At 47.3% G+C, this 19,455-nt stretch overlaps 1 protein-coding gene across 2 annotated transcripts in view; it reads right to left on the bottom strand.

Moving 5' to 3' along the window:
- The window catches only part of PREX2 (phosphatidylinositol-3,4,5-trisphosphate dependent Rac exchange factor 2), a 1,248,069-nt gene that overhangs the window by 21,204 nt on the left and 1,207,410 nt on the right, over nucleotides 1-19,455 (bottom strand). The window contains exon 39 of one of the 2 annotated variants that reach the window (XM_086965847.1): nucleotides 13,848-13,915. In XM_086965847.1, coding sequence (XP_086821973.1) covers nucleotides 13,848-13,915 — 68 coding nt within the window. Of the gene's footprint in view, nucleotides 1-13,843; nucleotides 13,916-19,455 lie in introns of those variants that run through there. The other variant, XM_086965848.1, reaches the window with a different exon arrangement.

Genomic DNA, 19,455 nt, shown 5'->3' with positions numbered 1-19,455 from the left:
CATTCAAGTGCCAAACCGGAGGTGGGGCCGAACTGGCGGAAAAACTTCAAACAGTCCTTTCAGGAATTGCTTTATTACTCTTGCTGATAATAGAGAAGGGCCCAATCTTGTTCTTCTATACCTGGAAATAGCTGCCAAGTGGACCTTGATGGAAGCATGAGCCAGACCTGCCTGTGCCAAAGATAGAATGTATGGCAAGCGTTGATGCGGAGCTGATGAGAATGGATGCACTCCTTCTCTCTGGCACCATAAATAGAACCTCTTCCATTTCGCTCTATATGTTCTATTAGTGTTAGGAGCTCGTGCCTGTGCCAAGATGTTCCTGCATTCCTCTGAAATGTCTAAATCTTCAAACTCTCTGTGTTCAGGAGCCAAGCTGTCAATTGAAGCGAGCTCGGGTTCGGGTGGAGAACCTGGCCGTTGTACATTGATAGAAGAGTCTGGTTGGGGTGCAGATGAATGGGCTGCTTCTCCGATAGAAGTAGCAACTCCGTGTACCAGAACTGGCGAGCCCAGGCGGGCGCTATCAGTATCATCCTGCACTTGTCCATCTTGAGCTTCTTGAGGACTCAAGGAATCAGGGGAAATGGCGGAAAGGCGTAAACAAATGCACCGGACCAAGACATCGAAAGGGCATTCCCCAGTGACCCTCGATGGTGTTCCCTGCTTGCATAACACCGGCATTTCTTGTTCCTCGGTGTTGCAAACAGGTCGATCGCTGGGGTCCCCCAACGGGAGAAGATGTTCTTGACCACTGTGTTGTCCAATTCCCACTCGTGTGAGACTGCCCTCAGGCGCCTTAGCGTATCCGCCTTCGTGTTCCATACTCCTGGAAGGTGTTCTGCCACGAGCGTGATGTTCTGTGAGATCGCCCATTCCCACAGCAGCTGGGCTTCCTGAGAAAGCAGTGGCGATCTTGTGCCTCCCTGCTTGTTGATGTAATGCATTGCGGTGGTGTTGTCCGTACGCACTAGGATGGCCGAATTTGAAATCCTTGGAAGGAAAGCCAACATTGCCAACCGAATAGCCCTTAGCTCCACGTTGATATGTAAGCGACGTTCTCCTGGTGTCCAGTGACCACTGACTTGGAGATCTTGCATGACCGCTCCCCTACCGTGAAGGGAAGCGTCTGTGGTAATGACGCGAGGAGCCGGTGCCGCTCTGAAACTGAGACCCACTGCGAGGTGAGATCTTTTCATCCACCATGAAACCGTCCGTTTCATATGCTGTGTGACCGTTACTCTGTCGTCGAACGACCCTTCCACCTGTCTCCACTGAAGGTCCAGTTCCTCCTGCAATGGGCGCATTCGCAGCCTGCAGTGCGGAATCAATTGAATACAGGATGAAATCGACCCTAGAAGAGATTTGTACATCCTGACTGTCATCCAACTTTTCTTCTGCAATCGAGCGGCTGAAGACATGAGTTTCATTTGTCTCTCTTCCGATGGGAAGGCTTTACACACCTGAGTATCGAGAATCGCTCCCAAGAACTTCACCGTACCTGCCGGTTGAAGAACCGATTTTTCTCTGTTGAGTTGCAAACCCAGATGAATGAAGAGGTTTAAGCATGTGTTCACTGCTTCTGTTGCCTCTTGGAAGCTTGGAGCCTTGAGCAGCCAGTCGTCTAAGTACGGGAATACTTCCAGCGACTGTCTTCTCAGAAAAGCTGCTACCGGGGCCAGCACCTTCGTGAATATCCGAGGAGCGGATTTTAATCCAAATGGGAGCACCATGAACTGGAAGTGACTCTTGCCTACTGTGAAGCGAAGGAAACGTCTGCGAGCTGGATGGATCGGGATATGAAAATAGGCATCTTCCAGGTCTAATGTAGCCATGAAGTCGCCTGGATTCAAGAGGCGCAATATGTCCTGGAGTGAAATCATCCGAAACGACAGCTTTACGAGATAGGTGTTGAGCTCCCTTAAGTCCAGGATCGGACGCCACTTTTGTTTCGTTTTGCGGATCAGAAAAAATCTTGAATAGAAACCTTCTCCTCTTTGTGATAGGGGAACACGTTGGATCGCCCCCTTCTGAAGCATTTGTTGAACTTCCAATTGCAGAAGGTTTAGATGTTTTGAAGTAGTGGCGTGGGGAGCTCTTGTAGGTGGAAATTCCTGGAATTCTAGCGTATGCCCATGTCGGATGATGTTCAATACCCACTGATCCGATGTTATTTCTTCCCAGCTGCTCAGATGTTGAGATATCCTGCCGCCCACTGGAGATCCCAGAAGCGGAGGAACAGTTGGCAGAGTCAGGAGGCCGCTATTGACGCTTGCCAGCGTCTTTGCCCTGACGCCCTTGACATCCACGAGCGTTCTGACGAGAGAACGATTGAGATTGTGACTGTCGCTGATAATATTGATTGTCGTACTGAGGTCTGTACGACTGCGACTGCTGCGAGTACCGTTGCTGCTGATAACCACCTCTTGGCGAAGTGAAGCCTCTTCCTCTTGCTCCACGGAACGGTGTCTTCCTATATTGTAGGTTCCCAAGAGCCCTTGCTGTCTCTGTGTCCTTCTTTATTCCCTGTAGGGTCTCATCGACATGTTTTCCAAATAACATGTCACCATCAAAGGGCAAGTCCAGAATCCTATTTTGGACCTCTGGTCGGAAGTAAGTTGCTCGTAGCCACCCCTGCCGTCGAAGAACAGCCGCGCTGCCCAGAGCACGGAAAGAAATGGTGGCGATGTCCATCGCGCAGTCAATCATTCCTGAAGAAGAACGTTGTCCCTCTTCTAGTAGTTTCAGTGCTTCGGCTTTAGGGTCATCCGCTAGAAGGTCCACATAGTGTGCCACATCACTCCACATCTGGCGGTCGTATCTTGCTAGAATCGCCAAGGCATTGGCCGCTCTGACCAACAAGCTAGCCATAGACGAAAACCGCTTCCCAGCGTTGTCTAACCTTCTACCCTCCTTGTCTGGTGGAGTTGTGAGGGTGGCCGAAGGATTCCGTGATTTCTTCTGCGCCGCCTGCGATATGACCGAGTCTGGTCTAGGTTGTCCAATCAAGCAGGCGGGACTGTCATCAGGAGCTTTATACTTTTTCTCCAAGCGCGGAAGAGTTGGAATGACCGTCGCTGGGGACTGCATCACCTTCTTTCCTTCCTCCCATATGTGCTCTACAATAGGAATCGAACGCACTGTCTTACGGTATGCCTCTTTAAAATCATACAAAAAACAATCCGTAGATGTTGCAGGCATGGTTAGCTTAAAGCGTGCCGTGGCTCTTTCCATCAAACTGAAGAAACCTTCCACATCAGCCGGAGGTGAATCTACCGGGTCCGGCACCGGAGAAGCCGGATCCGGAGCTATATACTGGTTCCATTCGTTATCAGGATCCTGATCCTGGTTGTCACCTGCTTCATCCTCATCCGAGGTATCATCTTGGACTTGTGTCTGCCGAGGATATTCCCTCTCCTCTTCCCCCTGTGAAGGAGGTACAGACTGAACTGCCAACACCTGTGGCTGAACCTGCGCCTGACCTTCCACTGGTTGCGACCCTTGTCTGCTTCTATACTCCTCCAGCATTGCTCTTAAGTCTGTCAAAAGACTCATAGGCATTGTAACCGTGCCCTGCTGTGCCTGGGTTTCCTGGTATGCGACCTGTTTTTGTTGTCGCTGCTCCTGCCGATAATAATACTCATCATCTTGGTCAGAATCGTGGTATTTTAGATTCAACTGAGATGGACTGTATGCATCCCCATACATCTCATTCTCCTCCTCCGAGTAGTCCTCTTCGTCCAACAACAGCGCTGGGGGTAATGATGGCACCTTTCTAGGTGATGTCATATCCGGAGTTATCCTCCTCTTCCTGGCGCCCTCTTTAGCACCTGCCGTCGACGGCGTCATAAAAGAATCCACCATCTCCATAGTCTGAACCGTCGTCGACGGGACCGTCGACGAGATTAACTTCACCGTCGACGGGATCGTCCTCGTCGACGGGCTCGTCATCGTCGACGGGTTCGTCATCGTCGACGGAACTGCCATCGTCGACGGGCTCGTCGTCGTCGACGGGCTCGTCGTCGTCGACGGGATCGTAGTCGTCGACGAGATTGCCACCGTCGACGGGATAGTCATCGTCGACGGAATTGTCTTCGTCGACGGGGAGGTAACCGTCGACGTAGTCATCGTCGTCGAAGCTGTCGTCGACCCAGTCTTCGTCGACGGCATCGTCGTCGAAGTCCTCATCGACGCTTTCGTTGTCGTCGTCCTCGTCATCGCTGGATGGCTCGTCGACGACTGAGGAGACAAAGTCACAACAGAGGCTTTAGAGCCTTTTTTGACCACTGTTGAGGCCTCTACAGTTGGTTTTCTGAAGGACTTAGAAACTTTCTCCTGATGTGAAGTCCCAGCCGAGCCCTCATCAAGTTTTGCCTTCTGCACCTGAGGTGCTTGCCTTTTTCTCTCCTTTACACTCTAGTGAGGAGATTCGCTAGGCCCAGGCTTGCCAGACCTATCAAAGGTCCCACGCATAGCCTTTGAGGGGGGTTCAGATGAAACCTCCACAGATGATCCACCCCTCTTCAAAGATGTCTTAGAAGATGATGATCTGGCATCTTCCTCGTCACTAGATACCACTACCTCCTTCCTTTCCAATTTCCTGAGCCAAATAAGTAACCTTCCTTCACGATCACGAAGGGTCTTCACAGACATCATCCTGCATATCTTACAACCCTCTGCCTTGTGGTCAGGGTATAAACAGTATATACAGTCCTTGTGTTTATCCTCTGTATAAAGTCGTTTTTTGCCACAAGTGGCACAAGGCCTGAAAAGGCTCTTCTTTTCCTTATCAGCCATAGTAAAGTTCAAAGAAATCCTGTCAAAAAACAGCTTAAATAGTACCTCAAAGTAGAAGTTAGAGCAGAGCTCTAAGGAGACTCCCTGTCACCAACGATGCGGTAGAAAATCTGAGGCTCTGAGCTTTCTCAGGAAGGTTCCACAGGGTGAGGCTAATCTGATTGGTTGCTAATGTGAGTTTGGGTCTTTTTACATAAGGACACCTATAGGATACAAAATATAATGAGGCCTAGGCCTAATTTTTTACTTTTTTGTACCTATTAGGGTGTATTTACCTAGGTATATATATATATATATATATATATATATATATATATATAATTACCGAGGCTCCCATTCCGACGACGGGGAATGATACAAGCAATGGGAATCTATGAAAGTTCCAATACTGGAGTAAAATGAATTATATATTTTTGTGTTGGTTTCTACCAAATTTGTGCATCACACATCTGTGCCGTAAAAGCAGCGCATTGCTGGAGCTGCGTTGTGCTTGCGACGCAGCTCCAGCAATGCTCTGGTGGGCCCTATCTCCCCAATGCTGCATCAAGCCTTGCACCTGCTTCAAGCAGGCGCAGGGTTTTGACGCAGCATTGGCCTAAAATTGACTGAGTGAAATCTTCTAGATTTCACTCAGCCACTTTTAGGAGGCGTTCCTGCGCAGGAAAGCCCTCCCCTGCGCCGGAACGCCTCCTGATGGCGCAGGGCTTTACAACGTGACGCATCTCTCAGATGCGTCATGTTGTTGACACCCAACACCATGGTGCATCTTTTGTGCTGTCGCTGCGTCACAAAAAGTCTCGGTAGAGGGTGGCAGTGGTGAACCAGAGGGTGGCAGTGATATGAACCAGAGGGTGACAGTGATGAACCAAAGGTTGGCAGGGGTGAACCAGAGGGTGACAGTGCTGAACCAGAGGGTGGCAGAGCTGAACCAGAGGGTGGCAGGGGTGAACTAGAGGGTGGCAGTGATGAACCAGATGGTGGCAGGGGTGAACCAGAGGGTGGCAGTGGTGAACCAGAGGGTGGCATGGGTGAACCAGAGGGTGGCAGTGGTGAACCAGAGAGTGGCAGTGGTTAACCAGAGGGTGGCAGTGCTGAACCAGAGGGTGACAGTGGTTAACCAGAGGGTGCCAGTGGTGAAGCAGAGGTGATGTGATGAACCAGATTGTGGCAGTGGTGAACAAGAGGGTGGCAGTGGTGAACCAGAGGGTGGCAGGGGTGAACCAGAGGGTGCTGTGATGAACCAGAGGGTGGCAGTGGTGAACCAGAGGGTGGCAGGGGTGAACCAGAGGGTGGCAGTGGTGAACCAGAGGGTGGCAGTGCTGAACCAGAGGGTGACAGTGGTTAACCAGAGGGTGGCAGTGGTGAACCAGAGGTGCTGTGGTGAACCATAGGGTGGCAGTCGTGAACCAGAGGGTGGCAGTGGTGAACGAGAGGGTGACAGTGATGAACCAGACGGTGGCAGGGGTGAACCAGAGGGTGGCAGGGGTGAACCAGAGGGTGGCAGTGGTGAACCAGAGGGTGGCAGTGATGAACCAGAGGGTGGCAGTGGTGAACCAGAGGGTGCTGTGCCCATACACGACTGCATGGGTAACTTCGCCATGCAAGCGGCCCGCAAACACGCAAAAAGCCCCGCGAACACGCAAAAAACCCTGCAAACACGCAAAAAAACATAAATCCGCTAATTTGCACGAATTTGCAGATTGCAAATTCGATTTCGCTCGAATTTGCGGAACGCGGATTCGCAAATTTTGCCCATACTTAGTTTGGATGATATGTCATCTCCTGTGCTCCTTTTCCTCTGCATGCCAGTCTCAAGTTCCATTCGCTTGCACAGCAGTGTCTGCCTTTGTTACTGCTCAGTTTCCAATATTTCTGTTACTCAACCCCGCTGCTCAATTGTAGTTATGTAATGATTCTTGCAGTTCTTATTTCTGTCTCAGGTCCAAACGTTCGCATAACGTTGTCTGCTTCTGCACACAAATGACCCCTACCTCCACCACCTGTCTGATTTATGCTCTATAAGTATGCCTCTGTGGGGAACAAATGGGGGAACTCAGTGTGGCAGGGAAAAGAGACCAGTTAGAGGAGCACAGGGCACAGTGTGGGAATAGTTGTCTCATAGTTAGAAGACAGGTGCTGTATGCTATTGAGTACTGGATGTTCAGAGGTACACCTGGGGGTGATCACCCAGGAGACATTTGCAATTTGTAAGTGCTGAGATTCTTAAATGGGTTAATTTGTTGTTAAACTAACTTGTTTTGTAAAAAAACACCAAGGTTAATGTCAGAAAAGGGCTTAAAACTAACAGTGCATTTGACTCAATACTAGCTCCCAAACGAGGTGAAATTAATACCAGTATTTTATAAAGCGCACACAATTTTCCCTAAGGGTCTCAAGGCACTGGGGGCTGTCGGGAAGATTAAGCGAGCTATTGCCCAGAGTCACATGGAGCTGGGCTAACCTTCCACCGTCACCGGGAATCGAACTGTGAACACTGGTGTTATCTAGTCAGCCCCCTTGGCTGCTGCATTACACCTCTTCCACACCATAAGACTATTCGGATTACAACATTGCATGGTTATATTCTTAGGTCTGGCTTTATGAAAGGTAGCTGGATGCCAAACCACCAGATATCAAGGGCAAGCATTTCTGGGCTGAGTGTACCCACACTTCTTGCTTTGCTACAGCAGCGAATAAAACACCAAACACAACCTTTGCAAACATATTTCTGTGTATCTTTGCCTCTGTGAGGAATATTGATACACATTTGTTTCTAGCAATCACCACCAGACCGTATGTTACTCAACTTTCTGGCTATCTCAGCTTCACAATCCTGTCAGTTGGGTCAGACTGCTCCATCTACCAGACTTTGTTCACATTCAGTACATACAGTATTTCAATGGAAGTCATTTAAGGGCTGTCAGAGGCTGTAGCTGCAATCACTGGCCTCTCCTTGGCAACTCCTAACAATGCCTTTGTGATTCCTGGCTTGAGAGGTGACAAAGGCAGGCCCAGAACAGGTGGGTTGGGGCTGAGTATCCAGATAGGCATTGTTTGCTTCCTGCAACTCCCACCGGAGCATAACTGTTTATCTATGGTAAAATAAATGCATTAACCAGTGCAGCACTCCGTAGAAGAGATCATGAAATATAACAAATTAAAATAAGCTTTTTTTTACTTGTTGCTATGCTTAATTAGTGTGCATGAATGATAAACAAGCACTGCCAAAGCCAATTGTTTTGGGACTGGCCAACTGGTGAGATTAGTATTTTTTATTATAACATGGTGTGATATGCCTGAAATATTAAATTAAAAAAAAATAACAATCCCAACAATTTTATTAAAACTGTATGGACCCTTTATATAAGTTAGTGTACTTGGAACGGGAATAGAAACCATTTTAGTTTTAACGCATGTCACAGGAAAATAGGATTATTATTGGTGCAAAGAAAAGGTATTATTGACTCTGAAATACTCCAACCTGATGGTATAGTTTAAATTCACAAAAAACTGAAAACTTAAAAGGGTAAAGAATAAAAGAAAAAACATTGGAAAAGTAAAGTATTGTTCCGCCATCCCCCACACTGAAGTGCACATCCTATTAGGTGTGTGCATATGTCATCGAATAAAATGCAGCCACTCGCAGCTCAAGGAAGCCAATGAACAATGTAGGCTGACTGTTCTCTGCTGTACGCTGCAGTGGATGGACACACAATGTGAATGACTGCTGAACAGACCAGTGGCTGAAGAGAGCTGATCCAAAGCCCCTCTATGTATGTGTGTGTGTGTATATATATAAATATATGTGATCAAGGCCACTGCGTTGGCCGAAACGCGTAATGACCGCTTGCACTATTTAATTTAATAAAGCACAATATCCACAACAGCAGAAAAGCATATTCCTGAGTCCGTTTTTCTCCATTTGGTGCCTGCAAGCGTATATATATATATTTAAGTTATGGTTTTTTTCACTAGATGATGTCAGCAAAACATCTAAAGCTAAAGCTGTCTACGCCTGACTAAATGATGTCTTGGAACAAAACATTCACCTCTATGCTTTGCACGTGTGATCATTTCATTCAATTGATCTTAATTGAACTTGTTAACAATGATAAGGAGTAAAACAGGCCAGTAACCTAGTTGATATCCAATGTATACTCCATATGAATTAACACCAGTGGGCATGATCACTAGTATTATGTATCTTTTTTTTAAATCTCCCTGTAATTTATCAATGCATTGTCTCTATGAGTTATACACTAGGCTTAAATGAAATCCATTATTGTGATGCCATCAGGCTCAAGTTGATGTGCTATCACTTCCTAGGATGCAGGGTCAAAAGTCGTATGCCACATTCTGTAACGTCATCGAGGTCAAAACGGAAAGTAATGCTGCTTCTACTAACTTTGGCATTTTGGTGCTTCGACCTCCATGTGCATTTGTCAACTTTAACCCCTTCGCTGCTGGCCCGTTTCCGCCGCTGTAGGGTATACAAACGAACAGGGCGGGGCCGTGACGAACCCCAGCCGTCATCAGCACACGAGCACCGCGGAGCGTGACAGCTGGGGTTCGTCACCAGCATACAAGGGGTTAAATAGGTTGACTGACAGCATTTCTGTAGTGCAACCAAACAGCTGCTCGGATTTCTTGGAGCTGCACCTATGGACTGCCTAGCCCAACAAACTCGTCTATAACTTTCTCTGTATAGAATAGGAGGGGCTGTACCCTTAAGGTTGTGTTCAGGATCTGACAAAGCCCACATTTACTAACATTCCTGGCTCTGTTATTCACATTAAATATAGACAGGGAATTTTTATGCAACTATTCAGCATTCAGCCTTATGTCTCTGACTTTCCCCAACCTTCTCTGTTCCACTTACATAATTGTGTTCTTCACCGAAGTGTGTGAAGCGAGTGGCTTGCATGTCTCCCAGATATCATGCAAAACTGTTGTGTCCATACCCTATCCTCTCATGTCACTCACATAACTCACATTGCCAGCTTGCCATGTCACTCGGCATATGAAATACTGCAGTTAACCGCCAGCCTCCATGCTTTGTACCCCTCTGCAAAGCCTACCCAGCAGAGTGCTTATACTCCCACCCACAAATTCCCCCTTCATACATCCACTTGAGTCTCTTGTTCACTCTGAATTCTGCTCTGTTGGAAAGTGAAGATTGCTTCTGTGAATTGCTTCCCCTGCCCAGACCTTAGACTCTGTACAGCTGCACCCAGCATATCTATTAGCTCCATCAGCAATTTAAATGTCATGCACTGAACTCTCCTGTCTCACATCCCTCTCTAGATTCTGGGGCAGTAGATAGTTACTGTGCATGATCAGGGGCTTGCCCTCAAAGAGATTCTCTTCTGTCACTAACTGTGAAAATAATTAGATTATAAGTAGTACCTTGGAATAATTAGAATCTGCAAAATGCAAAGGCATTGCATGCATAATGTCTGATTTGCATTCTGGGATAATGCTGTCTTGCAAATGAACTGTCTCAAAGATGTGTGTGTGCTCAACAGAGTTTCACTGTAAGTCACTGAATCTATAGAGTGTTAGGTGAATTTTAATAAGACCAAAGACACGATGTGGCTGTTGCTGAACAAGGGGTCAATAGAGGCACATTTTCATGAGCTAATCCCCACGTCAGGAGGCAAAAAGGTTATCTGTTTCAGTTTGGAAACCAAATTGAAGTGCATATAAACAAAACTAAATGAAACATATTTCATTTTCTGCACGGAGTCCATATAATGCAACTACCAAACACCATGCATGATAAATTGCATTTCATTGTATTTTAATTACATTTATATAGTGCTTCACACTCTGAGCCAGATAAAAAGTACATTTGCAGATGTGTAGGACACTGTACCAATGGGGAGGGTGCACTGGGCGGAGTGCTTGTTGTAAGAGTGCTGAATTGTGGTGTTGCCTATTGGAAAAGCATTTTTTGTGTGACAGACTGGAGCGGTGCTCCCATTCTGACTTAGGTCGCTCTAGCTATCCATGAATTCAAGGGGAAATGAGGGTGACCACTGCACTTTACATTCACTTATAGAAATTTCTCTTAAAATGCTGTAGCTTATGAGTTTAGCCTACATGGCACGTTTTAGGGAATGCATGACGTTATAACGTATACATTTACAATGCATGCGTTTACAACGCAGTTTTTACACAGCAACAACCCTTACAACAAATTTTTTAAAACTACATTTACAACGCATTCCTTTACATCGCATTATACCTTTATAATGCATACTATTATATTGTATTTAAGGTAAGTGTTGGATAGCGTAGGGGTAAAAATTACTATTCTAACTCCAGGGGGTGCAACCGTAGGTTAAGTGTTGAATAGTGTAGGGGTAAAAATTACTATTCTAACTCCAGGCAGTGCAATAGTAGGGTGAGTGCTGGATACTGTTGGGGTACTATGTGTTGTAATGGTATGCATTGTAATGACATGCGATGTAATGCCTGCGCTGTAATGACATGCGTTGTAGTGTCATGCGTTGTAGTGACATACAATGTAATGGCTGTGTTGTAGTCACATGCGTTGTAAAGGATGTTGCGATGTAATGACTGCGTTGCAAATGTAGTGCGTTGTGATGACTGAGTTGTAAAGGTTGTTTCCCGTTTTTAGGTGTCATGCTTGATCAGCAGTGGAATGCCCGCCTCATATTGCTATAATCGGCAAGCACCTTTGATTTTTCAGCGTACACAGAGATGCAACAGAGAGCAACCATCAGTCATGCTGTGTTATGCACTAGACACAGGCAACAATGATACATGAGCTAAAGAATTCACTCAGGAGTGACAGAGGAGTAACACACATGCATATGCTGGTGACAGGTCAATGGTCACTCATACAGGCCAACAAACAAATATAAGAAGACAGCTTGAAAAGAAAGGTACACAGAAATGTGGCGTGGCACAAATCATGGAGTTTGTGACTTAATGTCCAGCTCCCATAGGTCGCACTCAATCCTTCGTCATTGACAATTAACATTTCTAGACAGATTTCAATGATCTGATTGCTAGGGATAAGTGTTCTTTGGTTTGCACCCCAAGGGTCAGCCTACAAGAATGAAATGCTCACAGGAAGTCAAGAGGAAATGCTCTATAGGGTTCACCGATAATCCTTCAATGGAGGAATAACTCAGAGGCATGCAGTGTATGCAGCCAACCATGGCAAAGCTCTAAAGAGTACACACAGGAGAGACATAGGAGTATTAGGTACGGAGTCATACACTATATATGGGCAGCCATAGTATCTACATCTCCCACACAGAAGTGAGATAAGGAAGCCACGATGGTGTGGTAAGTAATATTTAGAGTCCATCCAAGATTGACAGAGAAGCCACCCATTTCTGGCCACAGTAGATCACCTGAAGAGGCCACCTAGGAGAAATACATGGGGAAATCCCAGCCAGGCACTCTGGCTCCTCGCAGGTATACGCTGGATGCAGGCAGCAGTGGCAGATTATCTACGCAGTCAGAAGAGTGAATGTGAAGTACTCTACAGGCATGCACAAAAGAAGCACTTCCATGGTGTATGCTATTTAGAGCCCACACATGGGTGAAAGAGGGCAGACCCCAAGTCTGCACTCAATACAGCCAGCTGTGGTCTGTCACCTGAAGAGTCTGCCCGGTAATGGCAGTCAAACAACCCACAAGCATGCAATGGATACAGGGAGCCATGGCAGGTGATGAAAAGAGTAGTAATCCACAGAAATATGCCGTAGAAACACAGCCATGGTAAATGCAACAGAGGACCACCTCTAGGTGTACATTATATACAGGAAGCTAAGGTACATGATTTGAAGAGTCCTCTCAGCAATGACAGGATATCATCCTACTGGGATGCAAAGGATACAGGCTTGTGACGATACAGCCGGGAGTGACAAAGGAGCATCTCGCTGCTGAAGGAGGAAGGTGCTCTATAGATTCAGTCCAGAAGCAAACTGGCGAATCGCTGTAGTGCGCACATGGCATTCCCCAGTTATTGTGTGTGAGGTAGGGTAATGCTGGGGGAGTTTACTATTTTGTATGTTAAGTGAATCATATGAAAGAATGGATTGAGATGTGGATAGGAGTTAAAAGATGGTCACGATGCAGGGGTTCTGTCGTTAGGCCCTTTTAGGTTCAAACTTGGAGGATATCACAGGACGTTACCCTGAACCTCTATGCACATTACCTGGATGACCTACAAGCATGGTAGGGGTAGACCCGGATGTGGGACCCTTCATGCCACCACTTAGAGCTCCAATAAGATGGAGGACAACCGACAACCAGTACCTCAGTTTTGTCTGAGTTAATAGCATATATCAGTCTGCTACTGCTTTTAATCCTTTTATAAAATTGAAGGAAAACATGGTGCTGCAACAGCCTTCTTTTAAAAGAAAATTACTTCACAAATTACATAACGTAAATTAATTAAAATATCTCTTGTAAAATCTAGGGGTTGTTGAAAGGCGTTTGCTGACATAACTATTTCAACTACTTTTACAACTTGAACTATATCAACCAACTACATCTGTTCTATGATACTTTCTGGGACACTCAGAAGTTAGGTGATATTTGGAAGAAAATAGATGTCAAACAAAAAAACATATATTTTCATTCCTTTCTCTCTTGTTTTCTTGTAGCTATAGTTAATTCCGCAGTTAATTCATTGCTTTTCATATTGGTTAGATACCTTCATCTACCAATGCCCAAACCTGATCGCTGTAATTTGCTGAGCTTTGAAAGTAACATTAATGAGTTTTCAAAGCAGAAATCAACTCCGTGGTTTGTCCAAAACAAGGCCGAAATAATTGTTATTAATAACTGAGAACCTGCAATGTTTTAAACTCTAAGCTAAAAAGGTGAAAACATGATTTTACATTGGATTTTTGTGCCACGAGGCTTACTTACATCTCTAGCAGTAAAATATATTCCTCGAACTACACCAACCACAAAACTGCCTGGTAATTTTACACTTTATTAAACAAATACATTTCTGTAGTTCAACAAACATATATGTAGCTCAGCAAACACGTCATAATTACCTTGGAGCAGACTGAGGCGTTCGATCTCTCACTCCGAGGTTTTTGGCAGTGTTTTGAACTCTTGCTCCCTGGAAAACATCAAGTGTCACACACATTAAACTAATGAACAGGATCTGTTAGTGTGTACTTCAATCATATGTAAGACTTGAAGTCCCCTCACCTAGGTGGGATCCAAGTACTAGGTAATAAACAAGACAATCATACATGGAAACTTCCGCAATGACTGAAAGATGTGTCTTCTGAAGCAGTAAGAGTCAGCAGGAACAGGCCTGCCTACAAACCCTTACCTTAAAGTCTACAGTCGCAGGAGGAGGATGAGCACACCACAGTGGAGCTAGACACGCGTCATCAAGAGCCACCTCCACTTAAATTATCACTGCCTTTTTTTCCCATTCTGCTACAATAGTAACACGTGAGTGTATACGGCGTCTCTCCTTCATAGGTGTCAGAGTTTAGTAAAGTTCATTTTCTATGGGCGGGGGATTGTGTGAGGTTAACCTACCGAACCTGGCATCCACCGCTCTACTGTTGTGGGAACGATTGCAGAGTAGGGATGCCGAACAGATCCTTTAACAAAATAAATCACCACTTTCAATCACAGCCTTGAGGTGCTGTGATGATGGGGTACTAAAGAACCGCCAGCAGCCCTAGTTACAAACTCCAATGTCCCTATCTAGCCTCGCAGGGTGCATCTGTGATGGCCGTACATGGCAGCCATATTTGGAGGACCCATGTCCTGCACTCACAAGAATGCCTTGCGCTGCATGAGCAGATGTGTCCACAGTGTTGCTTCAATGATTGCTGCATCGCATGCCTTCATGTCCAATCTTTCCCTGCTGCCAATTTACACAATTGCTCTACCACCCAGTACGATTCAGAAAAGGGGGTGGTGATGAACAGAGTGTCTGAATTAAGCAGACCACTCTTACCCAGTCCAAAGATCAGGGCTTGATCCATCACCGTTATTTATCGCACTGCACCATCCCAGCTCAGAACCTGGCTATATGCAAATCAGTCTGTCCCTGGCCCAGTGCATCATGGGAACAGGGCAGACTAAACTACCAAGCCAATTCTTCACCAGAAAGGAGACAAGCTACCGGGGACCGGTTTCTGGCAATTCAGCCGTCTTTGGCCCGGCTTGCTTGAATCCTGATGGTGCAGTGAGAAAGGGACTCATGTCTGAGTATACCCTGCCACACCTATAGTGGCCAAAAACGATTCAGAAAAGGGGGTGATGTGTCCACAGTGTTGCTTCAATGATTGCTGCATCGTATGCCTTCATGTCCAATCTTTCTCTGCTGCCAATTTACACAATTGCCCTACCACCCAGTATGCATGCTTTGTGCTTTTCCAACAGGGCGCAGAGAAGACTTCTGGCCCAATGGATTCTGACACCAGATGGGATCACATTCACTTACAAAGTTGACAGTATCCCTCGAGTAAAGACAAGCACCAGTGCATCACTCTTTCCATCCTTCCCTGCTCCTTAGCTTCCTCTCCCCTTCTCTGGACTGTCCAACACATCCAACATATGATACCTTATCTGAAGAGCAGACTAAAGGTAGGGAGACAAGCGCAACTGGCATACTAGGGCAAGCAACACGGAGAAGCAAGCCAGGGTGAGTAGAGGAAACAGAGTAAAGAAGCAAACCCGAAGCTCAGCAGTGGAAGCTGCCACTAACCGCAGGAATTGCAAAAACAACAAGTGATGGACCGAATGAGGATCAATGTCACACATTCAACCCAGTCAAAAGATCTGGGTCCTAATCCATCGTTTTTTTGCACTCCACACCACCCTGGGTTAGACAATGGCGATATGCAAATCAGCTCTGACCCTGTGCCGCATGGGAACAGTCCAGTCCGAACTACAAAAGCCATGTCCTTCCCAGAACGGAATCAAGCATCCGAGGACCGGACCGGTTTCGAGGTAACACCTCTCATCAGCCCGGCTAGCTTGACTCCAGTGGTGTGGAGTGCCTGGGACCCACGTCTGGGCATCCCCAGTACACTTATAGCGGAATTGCAAAAACAACAAGTGATGGACCGAATGAGGATCAATGTCACACATTCAACCCAGTCAAAAGATCTGGGTCCTAATCCATCGTTTTTTTGCACTCCACACCACCCTGGGTTAGACAATGGCGATATGCAAATCAGCTCTGACCCTGTGCCGCATGGGAACAGTCCAGTCCGAACTACAAAAGCCATGTCCTTCCCAGAACGGAATCAAGCATCCGAGGACCGGACCGGTTTCGAGGTAACACCTCTCATCAGCCCGGCTAGCTTGACTCCAGTGGTGTGGAGTGCCTGGGACCCACGTCTGGGCATCCCCAGTACACTTATAGCGGAATTGCAAAAACAACAAGTGATGGACCGAATGAGGATCAATGTCACACATTCAACCCAGTCAAAAGATCTGGGTCCTAATCCATCGTTTTTTTGCACTCCACACCACCCTGGGTTAGACAATGGCGATATGCAAATCAGCTCTGACCCTGTGCCGCATGGGAACAGTCCAGTCCGAACTACAAAAGCCATGTCCTTCCCAGAACGGAATCAAGCATCCGAGGACCGGACCGGTTTCGAGGTAACACCTCTCATCAGCCCGGCTAGCTTGACTCCAGTGGTGTGGAGTGCCTGGGACCCACGTCTGGGCATCCCCAGTACACTTATAGCGGAATTGCAAAAACAACAAGTGATGGACCGAATGAGGATCAATGTCACACATTCAACCCAGTCAAAAGATCTGGGTCCTAATCCATCGTTTTTTTGCACTCCACACCACCCTGGGTTAGACAATGGCGATATGCAAATCAGCTCTGACCCTGTGCCGCATGGGAACAGTCCAGTCCGAACTACAAAAGCCATGTCCTTCCCAGAACGGAATCAAGCATCCGAGGACCGGACCGGTTTCGAGGTAACACCTCTCATCAGCCCGGCTAGCTTGACTCCAGTGGTGTGGAGTGCCTGGGACCCACGTCTGGGCATCCCCAGTACACTTATAGCGGAATTGCAAAAACAACAAGTGATGGACCGAATGAGGATCAATGTCACACATTCAACCCAGTCAAAAGATCTGGGTCCTAATCCATCGTTTTTTTGCACTCCACACCACCCTGGGTTAGACAATGGCGATATGCAAATCAGCTCTGACCCTGTGCCGCATGGGAACAGTCCAGTCCGAACTACAAAAGCCATGTCCTTCCCAGAACGGAATCAAGCATCCGAGGACCGGACCGGTTTCGAGGTAACACCTCTCATCAGCCCGGCTAGCTTGACTCCAGTGGTGTGGAGTGCCTGGGACCCACGTCTGGGCATCCCCAGTACACTTATAGCGGAATTGCAAAAACAACAAGTGATGGACCGAATGAGGATCAATGTCACACATTCAACCCAGTCAAAAGATCTGGGTCCTAATCCATCGTTTTTTTGCACTCCACACCACCCTGGGTTAGACAATGGCGATATGCAAATCAGCTCTGACCCTGTGCCGCATGGGAACAGTCCAGTCCGAACTACAAAAGCCATGTCCTTCCCAGAACGGAATCAAGCATCCGAGGACCGGACCGGTTTCGAGGTAACACCTCTCATCAGCCCGGCTAGCTTGACTCCAGTGGTGTGGAGTGCCTGGGACCCACGTCTGGGCATCCCCAGTACACTTATAGCGGAATTGCAAAAACAACAAGTGATGGACCGAATGAGGATCAATGTCACACATTCAACCCAGTCAAAAGATCTGGGTCCTAATCCATCGTTTTTTTGCACTCCACACCACCCTGGGTTAGACAATGGCGATATGCAAATCAGCTCTGACCCTGTGCCGCATGGGAACAGTCCAGTCCGAACTACAAAAGCCATGTCCTTCCCAGAACGGAATCAAGCATCCGAGGACCGGACCGGTTTCGAGGTAACACCTCTCATCAGCCCGGCTAGCTTGACTCCAGTGGTGTGGAGTGCCTGGGACCCACGTCTGGGCATCCCCAGTACACTTATAGCGGAATTGCAAAAACAACAAGTGATGGACCGAATGAGGATCAATGTCACACATTCAACCCAGTCAAAAGATCTGGGTCCTAATCCATCGTTTTTTTGCACTCCACACCACCCTGGGTTAGACAATGGCGATATGCAAATCAGCTCTGACCCTGTGCCGCATGGGAACAGTCCAGTCCGAACTACAAAAGCCATGTCCTTCCCAGAACGGAATCAAGCATCCGAGGACCGGACCGGTTTCGAGGTAACACCTCTCATCAGCCCGGCTAGCTTGACTCCAGTGGTGTGGAGTGCCTGGGACCCACGTCTGGGCATCCCCAGTACACTTATAGCGGAATTGCAAAAACAACAAGTGATGGACCGAATGAGGATCAATGTCACACATTCAACCCAGTCAAAAGATCTGGGTCCTAATCCATCGTTTTTTTGCACTCCACACCACCCTGGGTTAGACAATGGCGATATGCAAATCAGCTCTGACCCTGTGCCGCATGGGAACAGTCCAGTCCGAACTACAAAAGCCATGTCCTTCCCAGAACGGAATCAAGCATCCGAGGACCGGACCGGTTTCGAGGTAACACCTCTCATCAGCCCGGCTAGCTTGACTCCAGTGGTGTGGAGTGCCTGGGACCCACGTCTGGGCATCCCCAGTACACTTATAGCGGAATTGCAAAAACAACAAGTGATGGACCGAATGAGGATCAATGTCACACATTCAACCCAGTCAAAAGATCTGGGTCCTAATCCATCGTTTTTTTGCACTCCACACCACCCTGGGTTAGACAATGGCGATATGCAAATCAGCTCTGACCCTGTGCCGCATGGGAACAGTCCAGTCCGAACTACAAAAGCCATGTCCTTCCCAGAACGGAATCAAGCATCCGAGGACCGGACCGGTTTCGAGGTAACACCTCTCATCAGCCCGGCTAGCTTGACTCCAGTGGTGTGGAGTGCCTGGGACCCACGTCTGGGCATCCCCAGTACACTTATAGCGGAATTGCAAAAACAACAAGTGATGGACCGAATGAGGATCAATGTCACACATTCAACCCAGTCAAAAGATCTGGGTCCTAATCCATCGTTTTTTTGCACTCCACACCACCCTGGGTTAGACAATGGCGATATGCAAATCAGCTCTGACCCTGTGCCGCATGGGAACAGTCCAGTCCGAACTACAAAAGCCATGTCCTTGGATGCTTGATTCCGTTCTGGGAAGGACATGGCTTTTGTAGTTCGGACTGGACTGTTCCCATGGGGCAACAGGGTCAGAGCTGATTTGCATATCGCCATTGTCTAACCCAGGGTGGTGTGGAGTGCAAAAAAACGATGGATTTAGGCCCAGATCTTTTGACTGGGGGAATGTGTGACATTGATCCACATTCGGTCCATCACTTGTTGTTTTTGCAATTGCCGCCCTAAGTGCGCTGGGGATGCCCAGACGTGGGTCCCAGGCACTCCACACCACTTGGAGTCAAGCTAGCCGGGCTGATTAGAGGTGTTACCTCGAAACCGGTCCGGTCCTCGGATGCTTGATTCCGTTCTGGGAAGGACATGGCTTTTGTAGTTCGGACTGGACTGTTCCCATGGGGCAACAGGGTCAGAGCTGATTTGCATA

The sequence above is a fragment of the Lissotriton vulgaris genome, chromosome 4_1, assembly GCF_964263255.1.
Source record: "Lissotriton vulgaris chromosome 4_1, aLisVul1.2, whole genome shotgun sequence".
NCBI classification, from domain to species: Eukaryota; Metazoa; Chordata; class Amphibia; order Caudata; family Salamandridae; genus Lissotriton; species Lissotriton vulgaris.
This window is presented reverse-complemented; position numbering and strand designations above follow the sequence as displayed.